This window comes from Melospiza melodia, chromosome 3 (assembly GCF_035770615.1).
Source record: "Melospiza melodia melodia isolate bMelMel2 chromosome 3, bMelMel2.pri, whole genome shotgun sequence".
In the NCBI taxonomy this organism is placed as follows: domain Eukaryota; kingdom Metazoa; phylum Chordata; class Aves; order Passeriformes; family Passerellidae; genus Melospiza; species Melospiza melodia.
This window is the reverse complement of record NC_086196.1, coordinates 118,537,995-118,561,445: the sequence shown is the minus strand read 5'-3', so window position 1 is coordinate 118,561,445 and position 23,451 is coordinate 118,537,995. Positions and strand designations below refer to the sequence as shown.

General features: G+C 36.2%; 1 protein-coding gene across 3 annotated transcripts in view; it reads right to left on the bottom strand.

Moving 5' to 3' along the window:
- The window catches only part of PHIP (pleckstrin homology domain interacting protein), a 108,369-nt gene that overhangs the window by 46,951 nt on the left and 37,967 nt on the right, over positions 1-23,451 (bottom strand). For all 3 annotated transcript variants that reach the window (XM_063152879.1, XM_063152881.1, XM_063152880.1), the window contains exons 14-17: positions 21,896-22,049; positions 20,828-20,962; positions 5,647-5,775; positions 401-626 (exon numbers count right to left, since the gene is read on the bottom strand). In XM_063152879.1, coding sequence (XP_063008949.1) covers positions 401-626; positions 5,647-5,775; positions 20,828-20,962; positions 21,896-22,049 — 644 coding nt within the window. The remainder of the gene's footprint in view (positions 1-400; positions 627-5,646; positions 5,776-20,827; positions 20,963-21,895; positions 22,050-23,451) is intronic.

Below are 23,451 nucleotides of genomic sequence, written 5' to 3'. Positions count from 1 at the left end.
AAGTCTTCAGTTCTTTAACCATATCACTGAAGCTTAAGAGATGTTCTTGTAAGTGTTACCTTTTCTAACTGATCTGTGGAAGATCAGTCTGTTTCCTAGGTTTTCTAAAGGAAATCTTATCCCAAAGAGATAACTGAGAGCTCACACAACATTATACATTGCTCCAGTAAAGAAACAAACTCCAAGCTAACTGGTGTTGCAGCATCAACAAGTGCCAACTTGGTTGCTAACAATGCTGTAAATGAAATTGTCACAAGCAACCAGTGCCAAAGGCATTGCAATTCTTCCACACTGCATGAACTACTATGCCCATAAATGAAGAAAAAGGACAAAGTGAAAGTGTAGAACAACTGAAGGTAACTAGATAGACTACTGGTCAGTGAAGTCAAATTTTCCATACCTGAAGATGTCACTCCCATCTGAGGAATAAGCTGTTCCTCCCTGCAGTTCTCACGACCAGGAACTAGTCTTTGATACCTTGCAGGATGAGGGTTGCCATCCACATCAACCAAAAATGGGGGAGGCATAAGGTGTGGAGCCTGCTGTGTCTGTTCATCCAGGACAAAGTTGTTGGCATCACGGATAAGGGGCCGATAATCACTATGAAAGAACATCTGATCTGCTATCTGTAAACAAAGTCATTTTGTAATTTTTTTAAAGAACCTATTACAAAAGCATACAGAAGAGAACTGCCAAAAGTATTTTCAACAGTGGTACTCATGGTCAGTTTTGCAAAAAACAGGGCTATAAGCTGATGTGTTTATTTGAGTTTAAAGGGGAAAATTTAATGACTCCATTATTATTTTGTTTCAAAGTACTCTTTTCTATATAACACTGCAAAGGGAATAATCCACATGTTTGAGGGTGGGAAGCATTTAAATAATAGGGGAATGGGGTAATATTTAATTACTTGAAGACATCTGAGGAAATACAGCATTAATGTATTAGTTTATAAATTTTCTTCTACAGTCTGAATATATGAATAAATTTTCTGATAATAAAAAATTGTGTCACAGACTTATGAGATATGGTGCAGGCAGAAGACTAGGAAAAATATTTATTGCATGAGGGCATTGCCAAATATTTTAACATCAACAAAATATATATATCCTTACTATAATGCTAGATATCAGAAAAGGTTTCAGTTGATAAAATAAAGCCAAACTAAAAGTTGAATTTCTCACTTTATTTCTTCAAAATAAAAACTGAAGTTTTCTTTTTTATTTCTGTCCATCTGCTCCTAATTTATCATAGACGACTTTCCACAGACCCTCAGGACTGAAGAATATTTTTGTCCAATTAAATATAAAAAGATGGCCTCACTGGCACAGGTATCTCAGTATTGAACAATAAGAAAGATATTGAAGTAAAAGGAGAAAAGAAAAAGTGAAGAGGAGAGAAGTCGATGCATATATTACACATCCCAGGACCACCTACTGGCAAGCAAAATTTGTGGTGGCTCATGTATTCAGTTGAACTAAATGAACAAATGAAAATCAAATCATAAAATCATCATTCACACAAATTAAGATTTCCAGTGCAGTATGGAAACAATTAAATGATTGCCTAAATGCATAGAGATCTCAAAAAAATCTTGTCTTTGGAGCATGGAGAGAGGAATGCCAAAGTCGTCACAGAACATCCTCTAATTTCTGGAGAGTATGCTCTACCATGACCAATCCATAACATGGTTTCCAGTAATTTGTTAAGTAGAAATCAGTAAGGCAGAGATCATAGCAGCTACTCAGAGGTCTGGTCTCTCAATGATAAATGTCTCCCACCCTGGAAGCAAGAAGACCAGGAACAAAGGTGGCAACAAACATTTGTCAATTACAACATCAGAAAGTGCATCCATATGATATGGATTTTAAAAAAAGAACTGGAACAAATCAGAGATATCATGGGCTCTAGACCTCACAAAATCTCAGAAAAATAACAAGAAGAAATTTGAAAGATACAAAGAAAGATCAATGGAAAATAATTCATTTCAGAGATTTAAAAGACTACTCTTACAAAATACATGTGGACAAGGTGATATCCCACTACAGTAAAAAAGTTGACTGGATGAAATCTTGCTGCCAGATTCTTTGTTAACAGAGGCTGAATGAGAAAGATAAAAGTGCTTTCATGTGTCTGACTGACAGAATCAAGGCCTGATGAACACCTTTGTTTCTTCATCTCACAATAGCTCAATATGATAGAGACAGAGGTCCCCTAGGAGCATTCACAATGCCTGTGAAAATCATAATACAATATGCATTACGTACACCTAGTATAAGTCTTCCTACTAAGTACTTCCCACACTGAGAAACAAAGAGTTTTAAATGGCAAGGTCATACAACCTGTGAGTTTTAGTATGTTGTGTCTTGGCTGTACAGTGTAGTCTGCATCCCAAGTTTTGTGAGCAAAGGGAAGACCTGGTACAAGAACACAAGGGACTTTGTTGCAATTACACTTCTGTGCACATTATATGGCAATCAAGTTAATAGGGAGACTAAAGAACCATTTTCTACTCCATAAGATAATGTGGCATTTCTTGGAGAACACAGGCTCAGAACAACTCTCAGGTAGAATATCCCTACTGGAATACAGGAAAATGTCTTCTCCTGAGAAAAATAGGAAGAATTAGACATTCCGTCAGAAAACCAGCCAGAAGCATTAACAATGAGACTTATTTGTTTATGTACTCTCAGAGATCAAATTTATGACAGCAAGATGACATCACATCACCATTTGCATGAGAGTCTTCTTTTCATATGACTTCACAAACCCAGCTTGGGAACGAGCACAAAAGCTTTCCACAAGCTCTGAGCTCTATAGATAGATTCTCCTCCAATCACACATTCAGAATGCTCAGCTTCTAAAAATGGGCACAGTTACACAAAGAGGTTTTCCCCAGTACTGCACCAATCCACCGTACAGGAACTGTCAACTTGCAGCTAAATACTGTGGTTTGGGCAGTCTGCAGGAACAAATGCCTTAGAAAGCTCAGAGATCAGGTTCCCCAGGAAAGTGGCCATGGCACCAAGCCTGCCAGATTTCACAAAGCATTTGGACAATGCACTCAGGCACGTGATGTGCTTTGTGCAGAGCTAGGAGTTGGGCTTGATCCTAGTGGGTCCCTTCCAATTCAGAATATTCTATGATTTAAAATCAACAGAATAGTATCTTACACTCTAGAGCTCCTAGTCACTCCTGGACAAATTTCCACCTAGTCAAGAACCTCTGAAGTGCACATGCCCTGCTGACAGTGAACTTGGCTCAACTCTGATGATGACACACTCATATTTCAGCTGAGATTGGCTAAAGCAACCCAAGACAAGCAGCACATGTATTCTTTTTATTTTCCCCCACAAAAGAATTACTTCACAAAAGTATATATCATCCAAAAAAAAAAACACCAAAAAACCCCATAAACCCCAAACAAAAACCAACACCCCACCCTATTCCCCCTCATTGTGGCCAAGATCACACCACAGGAGAAGGAAAGCCTAGGCATTGGTTCCAGTCAACTAGGAAATGTAGATACTATCTGAACATAACATGAAAAAACAAAGATGTAGAAAAATAAGAGCTTGTTCTCTCAGTAGAATTAGCACCATCTCAGCTACAATCACTGTCAATTCCAAAATGCAGGAATACAGGACAGGTTGCCACGCTTCTTTCTTCCATAAAATTAATTTCCCCAGAGAGATGGGAAACACTTTAAAGACCCAAAAAAGCATATCCTACCAGATCATAGTCTGACAAAATGTCTGAAACCCTCCCCAGTATCTGAGGGGAGAAAGACAAAAAAACCTCACCATCTCCAGCACCTACCTACCTGTAGTAACATCTTCCCATAAATCAGGTCAGACAAAAACAGAGCTGATGAAACCACACATGGAAGACACCAGACACTTCCAAGCTGAGTTTTCTGTGAGTGGAAGACTGAGATTAAAGTGGTAACAAATAAGTCCTATTTGGTCCCATTTCTGCTATGATGAAGCATGCCAAGAGTAACATTGGCACAGCAACCAGGTAGAGGATTATTTTAAATCATTCAATAAGTGAAAAGTCTAAAACAATCTTTTCTCAGGGGCTGCAGCAAAAACCCCAAGAGAGCCAAGAGTCTGTAGAATTCAAGCAAGGAAAAGCAACTGCATTCATTCTACAAAAACATTTAATCTTTCACAGATAAATTCTCAAATAGCAGCATAAAGGAAAATTTTGGTCTATCCTAGCAAAGACCAAAAGACTCACAGTTTCAATTTAATATCCAGCATTTCAAAGTAGCAGAGATCTAAATTCTTCCAAAACAGTTGGAGAGAAAAAGAAACCTGAAACAATCCATAGATATGGTAAGAAAAATGTTCCTATTACAACAGGCTTTAAAGTCTAGAACAGTAAGAATCCTGAAACACAAAGAAAACTATCTGATCATCCTGATTTTCCTTGCTTGTGATGTCTCTACTTATTTGTTTTATTTGGAATGGAAGGGGAAGTGCACAGATAGTAATAACTGAGGGATAGCAACAGCAGCTTAGTAGTGAGGAATTCAAATCATAGTTGAGAAACAAGGAGAAAAAATAAATCTCCAAATGCAAATCCTCCTGCAAGTCTACAGAAAGAAATTCAGTAGCTTACAAGATAAAGATTTAAATTCCTTTTGCACTCCCTCCTCAGTTCCCTCTGTACTGCTGTTCACCAAAATGCTTTCAAAACCTGCCTGAGCCCAAAGATCCAAAGCAGGAGGCAAGATCCAAAAAACCTCACCAACAGCATTCAAGTGTCAGCTACCAGAAGCAGAGATGAAAATGGAGCAGATAGGTCTACTTAAGTACTAGGAAAAGGGAGAAGAGACACACTTCATTTCTTTCCTGGGGGGTAAATGAAGAACCAAGAACCTGTGGACACTCCAAACCTGTATGGTTCCCAAAGCATGTTCCTCCACAAAGGAAAATAAACAACACCACATATCTTTACAGTCATGAGGGTCTGTGGCAAGACACCCACACTCAGAATACACAATGTAGACTATTAGAATAGACATTAGATAATAGACGTTAGAATAAAGATATAATATTTAAATCACACTAATGGTGGAATACTGCTGTGCAAGCACAAAGGTATCCATGATGGTATTTCATTAGCAGACATAAAATTGCATCACTAAAACATAGCACGTTTTTTGTAAATAATTCTCTCATAAGTTATGCAATATTTAAATACAGATAGTAGGAACTAGTTCTATTACACATCGATTTTTTGGGCTTAGTTAGGAAGTAAAAAACAAAAATTCAAGTAGAATGTATAACTATTATCAGTTCCACTTTAGCTTATTCCCATTATCCATGTTGATCCATTAGTAGATATTTGTAACTTTGTCACTTGAGAGTAGAAAGTGACTGGTTAATTTTGAATTCTGGTTTTAAATTATCATTATTATTATTATTGCTATACTTTTCATGTAAACAGTAGCTTAACAAAATGTTTCTATAATTAAAAAAAAAGACAGTGAAAGAAATCTCATTGTCAACAACAGGCATCCAAAACATCCCAAATTAATAGCTCAAAAGACATGCCCTCTTGAAATGAAGCTCTGAAGAAGTTTGCACAAATGCATGCAACACAGACAAACATTTTGGTTTACATTTTGCACTGTACCTTGTCATATTTGCTACTGGAACCAAAGCCAAAAATCAGAAGGTGACCGTGAGAATCAGTACATGCAAAATGCTGTCCATCAGGAGAGCACTTGCAGTCGAAAACTGCACCGTGTCCTTGTCCTTCAATCTGAAATACATCAACATACAAAATAATTAACAGAAATTATTCATTTTCAATTATGATTCTCAAAACTGTGGTGCTGATATTGAAATTTATTATAAAATTTGTATGACAGTATACTGCTAGATGGAAGTTTCTTTAAAACAAAGCTTACTTTTTTAGCTATTCACTTTTCAGTGAATTTTGTAAAAATGCTCATGAAAGATTCCAAATTGATAGCAGTAGAAACTGACAGACTTTATCCACAAAGCAGGCACAGTATAGGAAGTGAAAATAAAAGCTTCCCCTTGAACGTCCTGCTAATGAGCCTACCCAGAGAGCTGGGCCCAGTTCAGGGCTTAGTCACTACACCCTTTCCATCCTCTGCCTTCTTGCTAAGCTACCCCAGTAGCAGTGGCTGCTGCGGGGTGTTCCACAACACCTGCCCCCTGGCAAACGCACTGACATAGACAACCCACATTACACAGCTTAGCAACTACCTGCTTCTGTAATTCCTACTTCTAATTTATTGGAGTGGGGAAGAGTAAATTTGCGTAAAAACTCCACCTTTTATAGGAGAACTGCAAAGATTTTAAAAAAGGAATTTTTACCTGATACTCATTTTCTGTTTTCCAGTTCCATTAAGCCAGAACAAATGGGTTTTTGTTTTTCCCTGCAACCTGTCAATCAAGCAGAGGTGACCAATCACCACTCTGAATTTTCATGTCTTCAGCACCTCTTCAGAAAGCCCCTTTCTATTCTCCCCAGCAAAGCACTTTTGCATTTTCTTTAAAGAGACACCAAACAAAATTCTTTCCCTAACTGTGGCATGCCTATATATTGCCAGGAAAGGGGGGAAAAAACAAAACAAAACAAAAAACAATGATATTCAGCCTTCAGACAGTAACTCTGTGCACTTCTGCAGCACCTTCCAGAGGCCATCAGCATTATTTTAAAAAGTTAACAAAGCCTGTGAGATATGTACTGTTTTTACTCTCTTACAGGCTGAGACAAAGGCAAGAATTCTAAATCTTTTCCCCACAGTCTTACAACACATCCACGCCCCTGCACATCCCCCCAGTGAGAGAGGCTGCTACATCTATGGCTTTCAGGTCTTTCTCACTACAGGCAATTTCCCTAAAAGTCAAATGAGTTTCTGGACTAGCGAAAGAGGAACATAAACCAATGCAAGTCTTACGTTCTATTTTGCCCATTATTCCAGAAGAAATGAACAGAAGTATCTCACAGAAAGGGATGGAAAATAAAAACAGGACTTCAAGCAAGTGACACTAACATCACAGCAGTCAGGAATGCAGAATTAATTTAGTCTAAGCGAGATCCAACTACCACAGCAAAGTTACAACTTTGTGCTGCTTTTTGCATATAGAAAGCTCACTGTATTAAAGGGAGACAGTCTGGGAAAGCAGGTGGAAAGCAGACAGAATTTCACCACAATAATAAGCTTTGTAGAAACACAGTTCAAAATTGGAAAAGAAATTTTGTATGTAGAGATTTCTGTTCCCTTACCCTTCCTCCAACAAAGGAAACATGAGTATCAAGCTTCCTAATGTTGAAGTCCTTCATAAATAGAATTTCATGGTTCAGCCTAAGTTTTTTCTACCTTTTGTTTTGCAAGGAAAACAATACATGTTGTGAGAAGAACTATTTGCTAACCATGGTGAGGGGAAAAATTATAAACAGAAAGAAAAAAAAAATCCAACTAATAAGATGATGGGGTTTTTAATCCTTTCCATCAAGAAATGGTTTGGACAGACCATTTTCAAGAAACCTCTGGAAATTAGAGTGTTAATCAGAAAACATTCCCTTCTTATGTAAAGAATAGTGTTCTACTATTCGGGGACAAATGCAGTGCAAATAGTTTTAATCTAAACGTGCCTAGAATTTGGTTTTAAAAAGGGCAACTCTAAGACCTTTCAGCACAAACCTTCAAGTCTGAAGTACAAATACTTGGAAATAAAGATTCTTATAGGAACAAAAACTACCATTGAGGATAACCTTCCAAGATATAATTACTATTCTAAATTAAAGACCAAAGTCAACCAGAGTGACCAGGAAACCAAATTCTACCAAGTAGAATTTTCTTTTCAATAAAACTATTTCAGGATTAATAAGGGACAACTTACAATACATTTTTTTCCATAATAAAGCTAATATAGTCATTTGAAATGGAAACTAAACATTAAGTTACAAAAAGGGAAGCTGTAGTAAATCAGTGAAGCTGTTACTTCGGCAGGCTAGATAAAGAATTTCAGCAAGAAGGAAGTTGCCTTCCCCTGTCCATCTCTTTTAAATCAAAGATGCAAGAACTACGTAAAGACTGTATCCCAAGAAGATTTAGAGTGCTTATTGTGTCTTGAATCTTCCCATGCTGCATAAAAGGATATCAATTGTGAAGGGAAGAGACTGCTCAGGAGTGCAGAAAAAGCGCTGGTTAATTAAGAGCTGTCATAGACCTCACAGAATTATGTGAGTTGGAAAAGACCCTTAAGATCACATAGTTCCAACCCCTGCCATGGGCAGGGACAGCTTCTAGCCCAGGCTGCTCAGAGCTCCATCCAACCTGGCCTTGAAAACTGCCAGGGATGGGGAGCCCCCAGTTTCACTTACATTGTGTTCCAGTGCTTCAACAAAGGCTGTGTCACAACAAAAGGCCGTGAAAAGTGAACAAGATGCTCCTGGTAGCAAAGCAGGTAGCAAGGATTTTTCAGCTAAACAAGGAGGAACCAGTGATGCTATACAATGAGGATTAAGTAAAGATTACTTTTAGTTTTAGTTCCAAGAATGAAGAGTCCAGTTTGCTCATATTTTCACTAGCAAGAAAACAGGTGGACATTGGTATATCCAGAAGGGAGGAAAGATAATGAAATAAGAGAATGAAAAAGGGAAGACTTTTCGTCTCAGTTTTGAGGAAAGCTTACTGTTTGCCCCAAACCAGGGAGAATAGAGCTATCAAGCTTGTACACAAAGTAATGTCTTAAATGCCTAAAAATTATTTGTTGTATGAAAACAGAATAATAACACTTACATAGCAAGCTCAGTAATAAGCCTTTTTGACCTGTTATCAATAGATAGTATGAGATAGCTAAACCGTACTTTTCAAGAAGAGTATAAGACATGGAAGGAAAAGTTAAAAATTCAAATAAGATGAAAAATTAATAGAGAGTACCAGAGAAATTTAGGAGACTTTCTTCAGAAAAATAACTAATTTTTTAATGCCAAGAAAATATAACTCATTCAACCTAGCTAGATTTCAAAGGCATGATACTTAAACTTGATTCAAATGATTGTGATTAATAGGAGAAATGCAGAGTAGGCAAACTTTATAAAGAAAGGTTAACAGTTACTGATTCCAGAAAGACATGCAGAGCTAAAAGGATGTTATTACTAAAGTTTCTCAAGTCAGGCCTTTCTGTTATTGACTAAATAAAAAATAAGAGCCCTTTGATGAAATGAACATTAGCGAATCATCCACTGAGAACAAATTTGGGACAGCATAAATGATATCAATTGAAGCAATGAAAAGCCAACAGGACAAAATGCAAAAGAGCATGAACCTAATAAGATTATTAGAAATAACTTACTAGCACATTTATAATGAAACTCAGTCTACATAAAATAACACTACACATTTCTATAAAATCTTCCACTACTAGTCACCAGCACAGTTTAAAAAAACAAATAAAAATCAGTGAACTAAAACCTCTACTAGCCTGAGGTAGAATCCATCCTTCATGTTAAGGAACTGAGGCAATTAGTTGGAAATACAGGGAAAAAGATCACTGTGTATTCTTTGCAATACATTACATATGACGCAGCAACAAAATGAAAACTGCAATTCTAAACCAGACCAGAAGTGCATCCAGAAAAGAAAGTGCATATGTTCTAGACAAATAGACAATGCTAAGAACAAAATCTTCCAAAGCAGTAGACATTTTTTCCTTCCCATGTTCAAGATGAATAAATTCTAAGAGGAACAGCTGCAGAGTCACTCATCATGATAACACAAAATCTAAGAGCTCAGATTCTTTATAAGAGCACTAAGGAGAGAGGACTATTTTGTATGACTGTACTAAAAGACTTTCAGCAGGAAGAGAACTACAATACTAAGACCTTAAAGAGGATGAGAACTTATCTACTTATATGCATAGGAACAGATGAATATAAGTTACAAGCAACATCCAAACTTGAAAATTGAAATTCAGATTCTAACAAAAACAATGGTATGCTAGAACAAATTTCTGAAACTAGCAAAGAAAGTAGCACTAATTATTATTAAAATCTCTTTTATAAGTGATGAAACCACATCATAACTGCTCAAGTCAAACCAGCTTCCAAGTATTTGGAAGTTCCTTTGTAGGTTTGTGCTCTCCTTTGCTTTAAAGAAAAATCTTCAGTCACAATACGCTCCCCATAAGCCAAAAATTATCTTTTCTTTCTGCAAAGTTAAAGGAGGTTGCTACTCATTTGGAGGAGTGGAAAGCAGGAAAGCAGACTGACTTTTTAAGCCAGTTTAAAAAAATTTAAAAAAAAACCAACAAAACAGCAGATCTTCTACACTGCTCCCAGAGCAGTAATAAGAGATAAAATGGTAGGAAGAAGACAAGGAATAATTAAATTCAGAGTAACATATTTACTAAAAATGTTTCTATTCTCCTACTAGCCAAGTCAGTTATTTATTCAGGAATGCTGCATGTGTCTTGAAAAATAAATCTATCAGTTAAAAGGTCTGATAGGTCACCCACCCTGTGGATGCCTGAAGTTATATAAAGGCTATATATATATATATATATATATATATATATATATATATATATGTATGTATTTAAATTATTTACAGCTTTTTTTTGTTATTGTGAAATATTTTTCTTACTATACGTCCTGCAAACAGTACTGGCTTCTTCTATTTGAACTGCTAGAGCATTATGCTGGTTTTGTTCCCCTGAGTTGGTTTCTCAGGATGTGTTCTTATGTGCTATTCAAAGGTGGAACCTCTCAAAAATTTCAAACCATTACAGAAGGACTATAGACAAACTGATTCAAAATAATGCATCCATAACCTTACGTAGGTCATTCTGTATTTCACATAACTACAAAACCTGATCTAAAAATACAATGCTACATAATTCCACTGAAAGTGAAAGCCTTTATGAAAGCCATAACACAAGAAATATTGTTTTCACATCTCTAGTTCCCACTGGAAGTTACATTGTTCATATAAGCAAAAGTCATGTCTTTCAGACATTAGTCAAAAAAAATCACCTTGTGTGACAGAAAATCCACACACAGAGCATTCTGCTGAGGTGTTCTAAATGGAACCTGATCTTTCACACTGTTCTTTAGACAAGGACTTCCAATCTTTTGGTAGATCATTCAGCCTAAAACTAATGAAGTAGCTGCTAACAAAGACCTAGAAAGGCCTGATAGGTTTAAAGGAAAGAAAACAACATTGTAAGTGATATGATAATGCTATCATGGCTTTAGAGTTTGCCAGTTCGCATTGAAAGTAGAAGTAGAATTAGAAAATAAGAAACCACATCACACAGATCAGTGGAAGATCAGACTTCAGAAGATGGGGCAGGAAAAACATTAAGGTACACAGACATAAGTAGCCATAGCATAGGAACTGCCTGCAATGAAGTGTCCACTTAAAGCTAAAAATAAAGGACAGTTAACAACCAGCTCTCTGAAGGAGCAAGAGCACAGAAAAATCCAATTGCAACTCAGTGGTCTCTGCTTGATTGACAACTTGCAGGAAGAAACTCTTTTAACCTGAATCAGTTAATGCCATAACACTGACAGTAAATTCTAAACAAAACAAGGATTAAACTGCACTAAAACATTAAAACAGTCATTAACAGGAAACGTGCGTGCCCAAATTCACAAAAACTAGAAATACATTCCTACTACAACCTCCATGGGTTTTCTAATATTTTAGACTGATTTATATAAAAAATATAAAATGTGTAAAGAGGGCAGAGAGACTGAGCAAGTAGACAACCAACACATTACTGCATCCAGACAGTCTGATTCTTCAACTGTACTGCAGACCATCTATTAATAGGATCAAAATTACACCCTCCACAATTTCCATTGTAGAAATCAGGAAAATTCTTGCAGCTGCTTCAACTTGACCTTTTTATGGCCAAGTTCTGTACATGATGACTTCTGTTACTGCTTCTGCTAATAATCCCAAATAAATATAAAACATATCCAAAGCTCTCAAAAGCTAAGAAAGTGTTTCTATTAAAATTTTTCAAAAGATACATTGTTTAAAAGTTGGAGAAAATGTATAAGCTTAAAAAAGAATCATGCAATGCAACTACCACACATCCTAGAAAAGTAATTAAGGATTTGGAAAGAAACGCATGGAACCAGGAATAGCACCAGACAGCTTTACATTAGACAATCAGTTTGCTACAGACTTGGGGACAAAACACTTGGACATGATCTTCAGCCATCTTATTCCTTAATTTCTGTGTAGCCATAACTTTCAACCTTAACACCATTGCGTGAGATGATTTTAGGGTTGAGGGTTTTTTGAGTTTGTGTGTTTTGGTTGGGTTTTTTTTAATACATAATATATAAATAACATTAAAAATTTATCTCCATTTACACACATTTACTTGTATCTGTCTATGAAATGGCATATATTCACCATGGTAACCTCACATAGTGAATGTAAAACAAAATTAGCATGAATATACTCACTTGCTTCAAAGTTTTCTCACTGGATGCATGGCAAATATGCATTTTCAGTTTCAAAAACAAGTTTAATTTTTTAAATACAATTATTGCTTTTTAAATTATGTATCACCACATTTCCTGATTTTATGCCAGCATATCTAAGTATAATCTGTTTCACTACTACATCATTTTAAATAAAAGCAGCATTTAGAGAGATACAACCATAATCTTCACATAACCAGATAAGCATAACCTTACAAGGTAGGTTAGTATCTGCTTGCTGATTCTACTGCTCCAATTGTTTTCAAAGGCAATCAAATGAAATAAAGGAATTTCAGAGATCAACTTCCAAGCAACCTTATCATATCCACTTTTTGTTTCTTCAGCCCAAGGCTTCTCAATAAAGAAGCAACCTGAAAAAGAAAACTAAGGACCAATACAAGTCAGGGTTTTTTCTTTACTATAGCAAAGTCGTAAGAGCTTGGGTCTTAACTTCAAGATTGGCCAGAAAATCAAGATATCTAAAAATAAGTTTGTGAGTATATTCTCTCAATCATAGGAAAGCACTCTTCACTGTATAAGAGGCTTGAATGCAGTCAAATGAAAGCTACTACAGCAAAGCTAAAAGTAAATAAGGTTTTAATGAGTGGCCCTGCACCATTCCAAGATCCTTCCAACACACCTTTTCTTCTACCTAACTTGTGCAGTGGTAACTGTTAAAAATATAGTCATGTTGTAACCCTCAAAGTGAAAAAGCAGATCCTGGAGTCTTATCTTCAAGTAACACACAGAGGTTTCATAGCGAAGTAAATCTTTTGTTCTTCACAAACAGTACTTCAGGAATAACCAGACATAACCACCATAGCTCTTCAAAAGCATCTAGTAAAGTTTATTTACACAACTGTCTCACTTCATGTACCTGACATTGATGCATAGATGTTAAAAATTTAATTTACAATTAGGCGATTTTTGACGTACCAATATTTAACCCTTTCACTAAAAATTAAATAGCAATTAGAGAGCCATAACACATGTTGGTTTGAAAACTACATAAACAAGCTGTGGTAAATTTTCCCCTTTAGGGTAATTTCTCTAGAATTTGTGATACAACAATTACTTTAAGTCAGTCATGCTAAATACCTGGTCCTCATGTCTTGCTAAGAAATCCTGACCAGCTTTCTCAACCACAGCTCAGTATTTTCATCTCTCTGATAACAAGCACTGAACCATCATATTTGAGACTACATTAGGGAAGCCAACTCAACCTATGAGTCAAGTTGGTAAGACAGGATAAGACATTCAAATTTTACAATTCTATACTTGAAAGTAGGAGATGTTTGTATTTTATAATTCTATAACTAAAACATTTGAAAACAATTTCACCCTGCTGCAAAGCTCTGAGTTTGTTTTTTTTTTTTTAAATTTGGTTTGGGTTTTTTATTGGCTTGGGGTTTTTCCCCCTAAGGATTATTAACTTCTGCAGTATTTTTCCAACTCCAATCAAGAACATAAGCAAAAAATCAGCCCTCCAAGTTTGCTAGGTCTGATAAAGTAGCTTATACCTGTTGCACTGTATGTTCAACAATAGTTCATATTTAAGTTCTTTAAAGAGTTTTTCAGTACCAAGAACTTTAGAGTTGTTATTCCCTATTAATACAGTTGTTAAAGAGAATGACTACATTTAAGTTTTGATGTGATAACATAATGCCAAATCATATAACTTTATCTTGCTGAAAATATCTGTAACTATTTACATAAGGTTCCAGTAATATGTTCTTTCATCCTTTCAGAAATAAAAGTTTCCTCTCCATTTCTCTTTTAGTTGTCATGATTTTAATTTAGAAGAAAAAAAATCCAAAAAGAAACACATCTTTGTTAATGGAGTTAAATCCAGGTTTATCCTAAAATTTCAAGTAATTTCCTTCTGGGCTGACAATTATAAATGAAGTTGGACAAAATAATGTGCTGCTAAATTTATATGGAAATTGCAAGTGCAAAACTTTAATTCATTAGAAAACTGTCATTTTTTCAATTCAGCTGCTTACATTGTATCTGTTTCAATTTGGTTTTTGACACATATAGGAGAAACTACGCTCATCACACTAACCAAATCTTTGAACAAGCTCTTCAACCTTTTTAAGTAAACACAAAAATGTGTAAATTCTTACTTTGCTTTAAAAATGTTCATATTTAAGGTTTAGGTTTCATAATCTGTTAAAAATTAAAACATATAAAGATATGTAAATCACGTCACAAGCTTTCTAGTTCTGTATACAAGGTCTATTTACATAAAATGTAACTAATGCATTTTAAATGAAAGTGTGGGACCATTCACCATAAGCTTCTAATAGAACACTGCCTAGAAATGAAGAAAACAGATAGAATTCTGATATAGAGACTTAGAACAAAAGATGCCCTAGTTAAATAAAAAAATTAAAAATAACTATTTTTCCCCTGGGACCTAGGATCCTAGGATGAGAAGTCTCATCATACCTTACACCAACTACAGCTACCAAAGACATTGTTGTCCTTCTAAGTCTCAGTGAAAGAGCATCCTTAGCTCCAGGATCAGAGTCTTTCAGAAACAGCCAAGAAACAGAACTGTGGCCTTGTATCTTCTCCAGTAGCGATGCAACAAGCATGTCAGCCTGTCCCTCAGGCCTTGCCATTTTAAAGGTTTATTTTGTATTACTTCAATTTCCTGACCATTTCCATAAAGCTGGGACAGAGGGCATAAGAATGACAAATACCAATTCAAGCACTAAGAGTTACACTGCTGGTTTTGAACTACCAATATGGTTTCCAGGGCAAGCAGCATTTACTAAGTGGAGAGTAAGCATTTACACAGAGGAGAACAGTGGTGTTTCTGGGGGAGATTAAAGCTTTTCTTTCACAAATCTAACTGAGTTACTTGTCATTTCAGAGGAAGCTGAAAGTGGGAAAGGGGAAGAGCAGGTTCAGTCAGAATTTTTCTTTTTCTTCCTTCTCCTCCAAAAGAATCAGAAGGTTGCTTCAAATGACCAGTTTACAATTCAAATTGTAATGCATTTCTGAAACACCCTTGGTATTTCCATATGCTCTCATGAAATGTGCTTTGGCATTTAGAAAAAGACTCATCATATAATTCTCAACAGTTAGAGATATACACACTGTGATGTGTAAGTGCCAAAGGATAGGGTGGCTTAGCCTTTCAGCAACTCAGATAGTCACAAAGGTAGGGGGATTTTGAAGTACTTGGATCTGTGAATTTAATACCAAATTGTAAAAAAAGAATCTTTTCATGTCAGTATTTCAAAGCATTCCTCACAGTACAATGAAAGAGCTACGGCCATCTTAGCCCTGAGTTCCAAGGGAGTCCCAGAACTACCACCCAGAGCGTGTTAAGGATACCCTACCACAAACACTGCTCAGACAGATCCCTTAGCACTGAGGTAATGTCACGAGAATCAGTCCAGACAAACACTCCACAACTGGCAACACATTAAGATTACAAATAAGCAAAAGGCCGACCTTGACAGGCTGTCAGGCACACAGGAGGCACCCAAGGCACACATATGTCAGACATAAGAAGGCTGACTGCTGGCTACAGCTGAGCCTGCCTTCTCAAAGAAGCCACTCACAATGAGAGTCAATCAAGTAAGACAGGAGAACAACACCTAGCCATGAAATATCTTTTGTGGTTGGTTCTCTTTGGGTATTTTTTTAAAATCTGTTGTCCAGAATATTTTTTTTTTCTTTAAAGGCTTCAATATTCCCACTTGATTAATTTTTACATTACACAAAGACTTGTTAAACATCATAAGGCTTGTCTTTATCAAAACACAGGCCTCCTGTTTCAGTAATTGCAATGCCTACCTACAGAATCCGCCTAGTCAGGTATCAGATTCAGGTAAAGCAACGACATTCAAAGCCACAGTAGGAATTCCAATATTCTATAGTGAAAAAAATTTTAAAAATGCCTGCTCTCCCCTAATCTTTCATTCTTGCTACTGTAGTACAGCTTTCATACTTTCAAAAACATACTTTAAAGTAATAGGAGTCACCATATGTTCCTGCAACTGTTCATAAATCTATGCTATAAACCAAATTATTCTTTTAAAAAAAATTTAAAAAACAACCTAAAGAAAAAAAGAAAATACAACAAAAAAACATACAAAAAAAAAACAAAACAAAACAAAACGCAATCCCAAGCAAATAGAAAAAGATAAAGAAAAGAACTACAGGCTTGTACATATTCTAAAATCTTTTAGGAAACTTCTCTCAATATTCTTTCCCAAGGCAGCCTACTCATGGGACAAGAACTATCAGGAGAAACCTATACTCCTCCAAGGCCCCAGACAAAATGCTTTTTACAAGCAGTCTGAGTAAACAGAGCCCATCCCAAGAGGTATTTCTTAGAGGAAAGTGTGCCTAAGTGAAACTGCCTAAGTAACAATCAAGGGCAGCACCATAACACCACAAACCTATTTAGGGTCACACTCAAGGAACACCAATACTTAATGTCTAAATTATAATACCAACAAAAACCCAATCACCAAACCAAACACCTGTGCATTCACCTAACATTACCAGACATCTCCATTTAGATCTGAAATATTTTGTCCCTGTAGGGTTTTTTGCCTTCATATGTTCTCAGCATTGAGAAACTTCTGTCTAAAGCCTAAGGGCTAAGCTGCAGCACACATCAAGTGTCAAGCCTGGATTTTCTAACAAACCAACAGTGTCAGATGTACTAGGAAGTAACTTAGTGGGAACACCTGAAAGAAAATAAATGCTATGACAAGAACTGAGTGGTGTACACTTCCTATTTTTCACCTGATGGAACAGGAATCCTGTAAATACCAAAGCTTGCCTGAAGGCAAAGAATTTCCACCACTTTCTAATTTACCTAGAATGATTTGTACACCCAAGAAAACTAGCCAGTACCTAATGCACAGGCTACAGGTTCAGTTCTCTCCATAGCAGCATAATTTGGGAAAACTGGGAAGAAGCCCTGACTAGGGCATTTATAGCCAAGATGCTCTCCTGAGTAAGCAGATGTTGAATTGAGTGTTTTACTACTGAGGATGTAACAGAATCTAGGTCTTCCATTTCCTGACTCCATCAGCCAAGGTTATCCCAAAAAATGAGTGCCACTTGCTCCTGTAGGCTCCTTTAGGAAAGCAAGGACCTCCCTCAGTTGTTGGAAACATGCCTTACCACTCAAGGGATCCAGATGCCTCACTGCAGCTTTGAGTAAGGGACTGCATCTCAAATACATCTTTATGTGTATTATCATGCAGCTGCTTTCACCAGACAGCCTACCATTCAGTGTATTTTTTCCCCTTGATCATCCACAAAGACACCTACAGCTCATACATTCTTCAGCAAAATAAGCTACAATTTAAACATTTACAAGAGTCTGCACTGCTTTTGTGTAGCAACAACACTGTTTTTGTGAAATACATAAACTCTGAAACAGTTGGCTAAAGGAACCAACCACTTAAGAATTATTACCCTGTTTCTTCAGAATGCTTCTTTGTACCTGGGAAATACTGCAGATAAAACTGCCCTAATATTGCACCAAGAGCAAATTCTTCATTAGCAGCTGTACTAAGTCAGGCCTGGTGTGAATATGACATAGGCCAAAAACCAAACATCTGTATTTACATATGCAATTTAAAACCATCTCATCATCTTGCTAAATGTCAAAATTGCCTAAAATGCTTTAACCATCTCACACTCTTGATATTTCTATGACAAATTGCACTCTCTGGCATATTGAAAACACCCCTGAGTGTAGGGGACTCAAGTCACTGAATTAAACCAGTTCTGAATGTCCATGGACTCCAACACCAAGTTATGCAATATTTACACAACTAGACCAAATGAAATGAAGACTACAGGTGAAAACATGAAATATATAAAGCATATATATACTTACTGACAGTACCCCATGTGACAGTGTGGGGTGACTGTTAATGATAAAGACCAAAATCTGGCAAACACACCAAAGATGCTTCAAACAGACCAAAGATGCTTCAAATTAACCACAATTATGACAATTAATTTAATAGCAAATCTTCAGTTTAAAAACCTGGGAAAGGATGTTCTGCAGGACCACCAGAGTCACCTAGTGGGACCAAATTGCAACCAGCAAGGAATAAATAAATGGAGGAATCAAAGTTTAAGTTAAATACAAAACAAACAGTATATTTGGTTACTATGATTGTCTTTGCAATTTCATGTTCACTGACTGGATAAAAGAATTAAGATTGACACTGCTTGCATCCCTTGATGTTTTGTTTCCTTTTTGGTTTTTTTTTTTTTTTTGTTTGGGTTTTTTTTAATTTTTGGGGGATTTTGTTTGTTTGTTTGTTTAGGTTTTTTCATGTTGACAATGAAGGCATTTGGGGCAGGGTGGAAAGTAATTTTAAAAAACCCAACTCTACTTTAGGGATTTGCCACAAGGCTTCAGATGTACAAAGCAATTAATCCAGGATAGATGGACTGGACCAACATTAATCCAACAGTCATCTATGATTTTGCTAATTCAACCGACTCCCTCAAGTTCTGCAACATTTTTAAAGGAACTTTTATTATGAGAAAATCACTAAGTGCTACTTCTGGTACCACAGACCAGGCAATGATAATGAGAGATTTTTCATTTGCCATTTAGGAAACAGAAGACTGGCAACTCTGTATGGATTCATTTACCTTGCTGTTGCAAACCAGAGCACTTAGATTTTGCAGCTCTGCAGAGGTGACTGCACAATGTCCTCTGCCTGCCACCCATCACCTAAGAAAACCTGAATTCCACCCATGTCTTTTAAAGCATCGAACACAGTGGTGAAATATTAAGTCCATAGAGAGATGCCTCTCTGGCATACCTGGCTCACACAGTCTAATTCTTTGGTTTGAGATGAACTGATTGTCAGATTTACAATTCCCCTCACCTCACACAGCAGGCACACTTTCTCATATTAGTTTCTAGCATAAAGCACAGGTTACTAGCTGCTGAGATCTTCTGATTGTCTACAAATATCTCTGACTCCAAATATAGTAAAACGTATGTGACTACTACCTTTTTAGGTGCTTATGTTGCATGGCACTCTTGACACAAATATTTCAGTGTTTTGGAGGCTGCTTATTATCAAAGGCACCAGTAATTTAGACTCTGATAGCTCTTAAATGGACTTGGTTTAAAAAGAGCAGATTAGCTCAGATTCTTCTGACCCAAACTCCATGAAAACCATCATATATCCATTGTAAGTAGAACTGGAAATGCAAGCTAACCATGAAATGAGAACACACACCTCAACTGGCAACAGTGAATAGCACCAAGTAATGAAGATGCATGCTCATAGCTCCAATATGATTGTCCTGGATCCTTCATAAGCTCAGTTATAGAAATCACTGCAGAGAGTACACTCCTCAACTCAGGCCATTGCTGAAGGAATCTAGGTTGCACTCTCTGATTAAGACTGGATGAATTTTCTCTAAGACCTTATGAACTCTACTGTAACGCACATCTCAAAATCTTTCTTTAGGTTCAGTGACCTTCCTGGCTTGAGTTCATTTCTACATGTCCCTTATCTTTTTGTGACTACATCTATCATAGGCCTCTTCTTCAGATGATTTTCTTTATGCTGTTCTCCACAACAGCCATTCCACTACAGCTGAAGCCCATCTGTCTATTCTCAAGCATTCCAAATTATTGTGGCTATTCTACAAAGGCTTTTGTAATTTTGTCCATGAGACAAAGTCTGAATTGCACAACACATCATTACCTTTTTGAGGAAAAAGGTATGTACAAAGACCCACTTAATGTCAAGAAACAGATGAAAAACCTATTGCATTCATCTTGCAGGAGAATTAGTCTAGTGCAGAACAGACCAAATTTGAAACCTGCCTGTGGGGGAGTCTACACAGAAAGACTGACAGTATTCCATTCAATGGGCCAAGGCAACTTACAACAACCTTGTATGAGATCAGGAGACTCCTGAACAGCTTTAGCCAGATTAAGAATTAGTAATGCAAAAATAAACCAAGTTCCACCTTGGCTGCCCAGGCAGGAAAAAGCACAAGAGGAGGGTCTTTGTCACCCTGTCTCTTACACATGATCTTTGACAATGTAACTAACACTCCAATTTTGTGTGGATCAAGCATACAAAAATAAAACACTACGAAATACAGCCAAAGAAACAATTTTTAACATTTTACAGATTTACTCTTTGCCCCACTGAACTGAAAAGGAATTTCTCGCGACTTCACCAGATGCAGGATCTTTCTCTATACATAAATCATACTTCAAGATGGCCCACATAAAAATGTACTAAAAGCAGAAGGTTTAGAATGATTGCTTTGGCATATCTGTATAAAGCACAATAATTACCATGTTGAAGTAAGACCGGATTTTGACCCCTCTTGCCAAATCCCAAACTATGACATTTCCATCATGTCCAGCAGAGAAGAGAACTCTTGGATCAAATGGGTGAGGTTCAAGCACAAACACTTCATCTTCATGTCCCTGAAAACAAAGACACAGCAGAATGAAAAAGAGTATTGTCTCACATATTACCCAAGGACGCAATATGATAACACTGGCAGTTGCCACATTAACCTATGAAATACCCAGCAAAAAACTACTTTAACCACACTTTATTTTTGGTAGTAGTGGATTACACTCTTTTCTTTCCAGTTGCAATTTTACCTTCCTAAGTCGTTTGTCAAGTATGTCACCTTCACAAGTACATCCCAACACTTTCCCCAAGATTTAAAAAAGATTAGTGTCCACAATACTTGGTATCTTGAGGTCTTAATATTCCACAAATTTTCACTTTTTTAGCAGGGTATCAGTTAGAAATTTAATTTAAACTCATAAAGGATGAAATATATAACTTAAAGGTAGAGAAAAACATCTTTCATCTTGCTATATTTCAGAGATTTGCATTAAGTATTTCCATGTCTAAGCAGAGTATCAAGTTACCTAGAGTTAACCATTTTCTCTATTACAAAAAAAGTGTCAGACATTAGTAAAATTGTTGATTTCTTTTAGTTAGAAGACAAATTTTTGTACTCATGGAATGATTAGATTGAAGTGTCACTGGTTAAAGAGGGCAAATTTACCCATTAACAGTATTTTAAAACATCACAATAAATAAAGATTAAAAAGCCAACAGTTTCCTTCTCTCCTTCAAGATAGAACTCCATTAAAAAAAAAAAATCAAAACAAACCAAAATGTCCAAAATTAGTTTCAGACATCTTGAACAGCAGTGGTTACTTGCAACTTTAAGCTTTTATTTTCGAATAAGCAGCTGACAGACATCTCTATTACACTGCAGTTATCTGGAAACATCCGTCACGGCAGTTTTCAGACAGGAGAAACCATAAGGAGGAATGTTGATAATGTATAAATAAATTTTGCATTCAAGATTGATAAATCAAGATGGTACACCTTACCATGAGAATGTGAATGAGCTGGCCAGTGAAAGAATTCCAGACTTTCAGAGTCATATTATTGACTGCAGTTATAACAGAGTTGTCATGGCGGTCCCATGCCACCATGGTCACTTTCAGCTTTGTGATTTTATCTTCAACTCCTTGACAACTTTGTCTAAAACAAAAAAGTAAAAAAATTCAGTGTAATCCTACACTTTACCAAAATAGTTTAACACTGTTAACAAGTGAAAATACCTCTGTATTTTGCTGTATTTTTAAGAATATTTCCTGAGAAATATTCTTAAAATTTCTCTGAAACTAGAGAAATTAAAGATGTTTTCTATAATGCAGCACATACAATCACAAAGAATTGTAGATACTTAAACAATGACTAAAGGATCTTCCAGAAAATGTCCTCTGATACATGACCTAATTTACTTAAACTGATAGCCACAGTACTTTTTGACATCTAAAGAACAAAAATCCAAATTAACCAAGTAACAGCAAATTGTCCTAAAGAATAGTTGTAACAAGTAGTTCTTAATATGGAGAGAAGTATTCTATTCCTTTAAATTATCTAAATTCTCAGGCAATATTTAGAACTACACCACTACCCTGGCATCATTTTACTATTGGTAATAATGGCACTTAATCTTGCATGAAACCCAAACAACAGTAATCTATAATATAATATACCAGAATACTCAAAAATTACATTTTGGTGGTGTGATTTAAAGACTAATCACCCTTGAATTCTCTAGCACATTTACTTCTATGAAAACATCAACCAAATGCAACAATAGCATGTGACCACTAAGTAGGCAGACAAAATACAGAATCTTCCATATAGTAAGCACAACAACACATTGCACAATAGTATGCATTGTAAAACTCAATAATAGAAAGTGTAGTTATAGCCAAATTCCCTTCTAGATTCAATGCAAAACCCAGCAGGCTTTATAAGCTGAATTCACACTTTCCTTTCAGTGCAGCGATTTCATTTTTTGATAAAACTATTCTTGTGCAGAGAAGATCAAATTTGGAACTGCACTTATTCCTCTCACCAAAAGGATAAAACAGAATTCTGCTATAGTGTTTTACAAAAAGAGCATTTCAGTTTCTCAGATAGATTCAGCATTCATGACCACAATGCCCAGTATCAATTAAAATTGGGAATAACTCAGTCTGTTATCAAAGTAGCAGCATTTTATACACTCTTTTCCAACAGTTTGATAACTTATGTTTGGTTGCATCTGTCCAAAACTGAAAAGATAATGTCTGATCCAAACATCTAACTAAATTTCAGCTTATTTAGCCTTCTCTTCTATCTCTCTCTTGGTCTTTTAGGTATCTTACCACACATTACTCCTGAAACCATTATAATTTTTTTTTCTACTAAATATCCTTCAAAGCACTCAGTAAGGGGAAAAAGGTTTATTCCTTAAACCTGTTATAAATCTTTTTAATTTATGCCAACTGGAAAATATCTTCATGTCAAAATAAAAAGGTGCAAGCCACAATTCCTAGGAAGTCATAATCCATCTTCAAGCATTTTTTGTTGTTTGTTCAAGTGTACG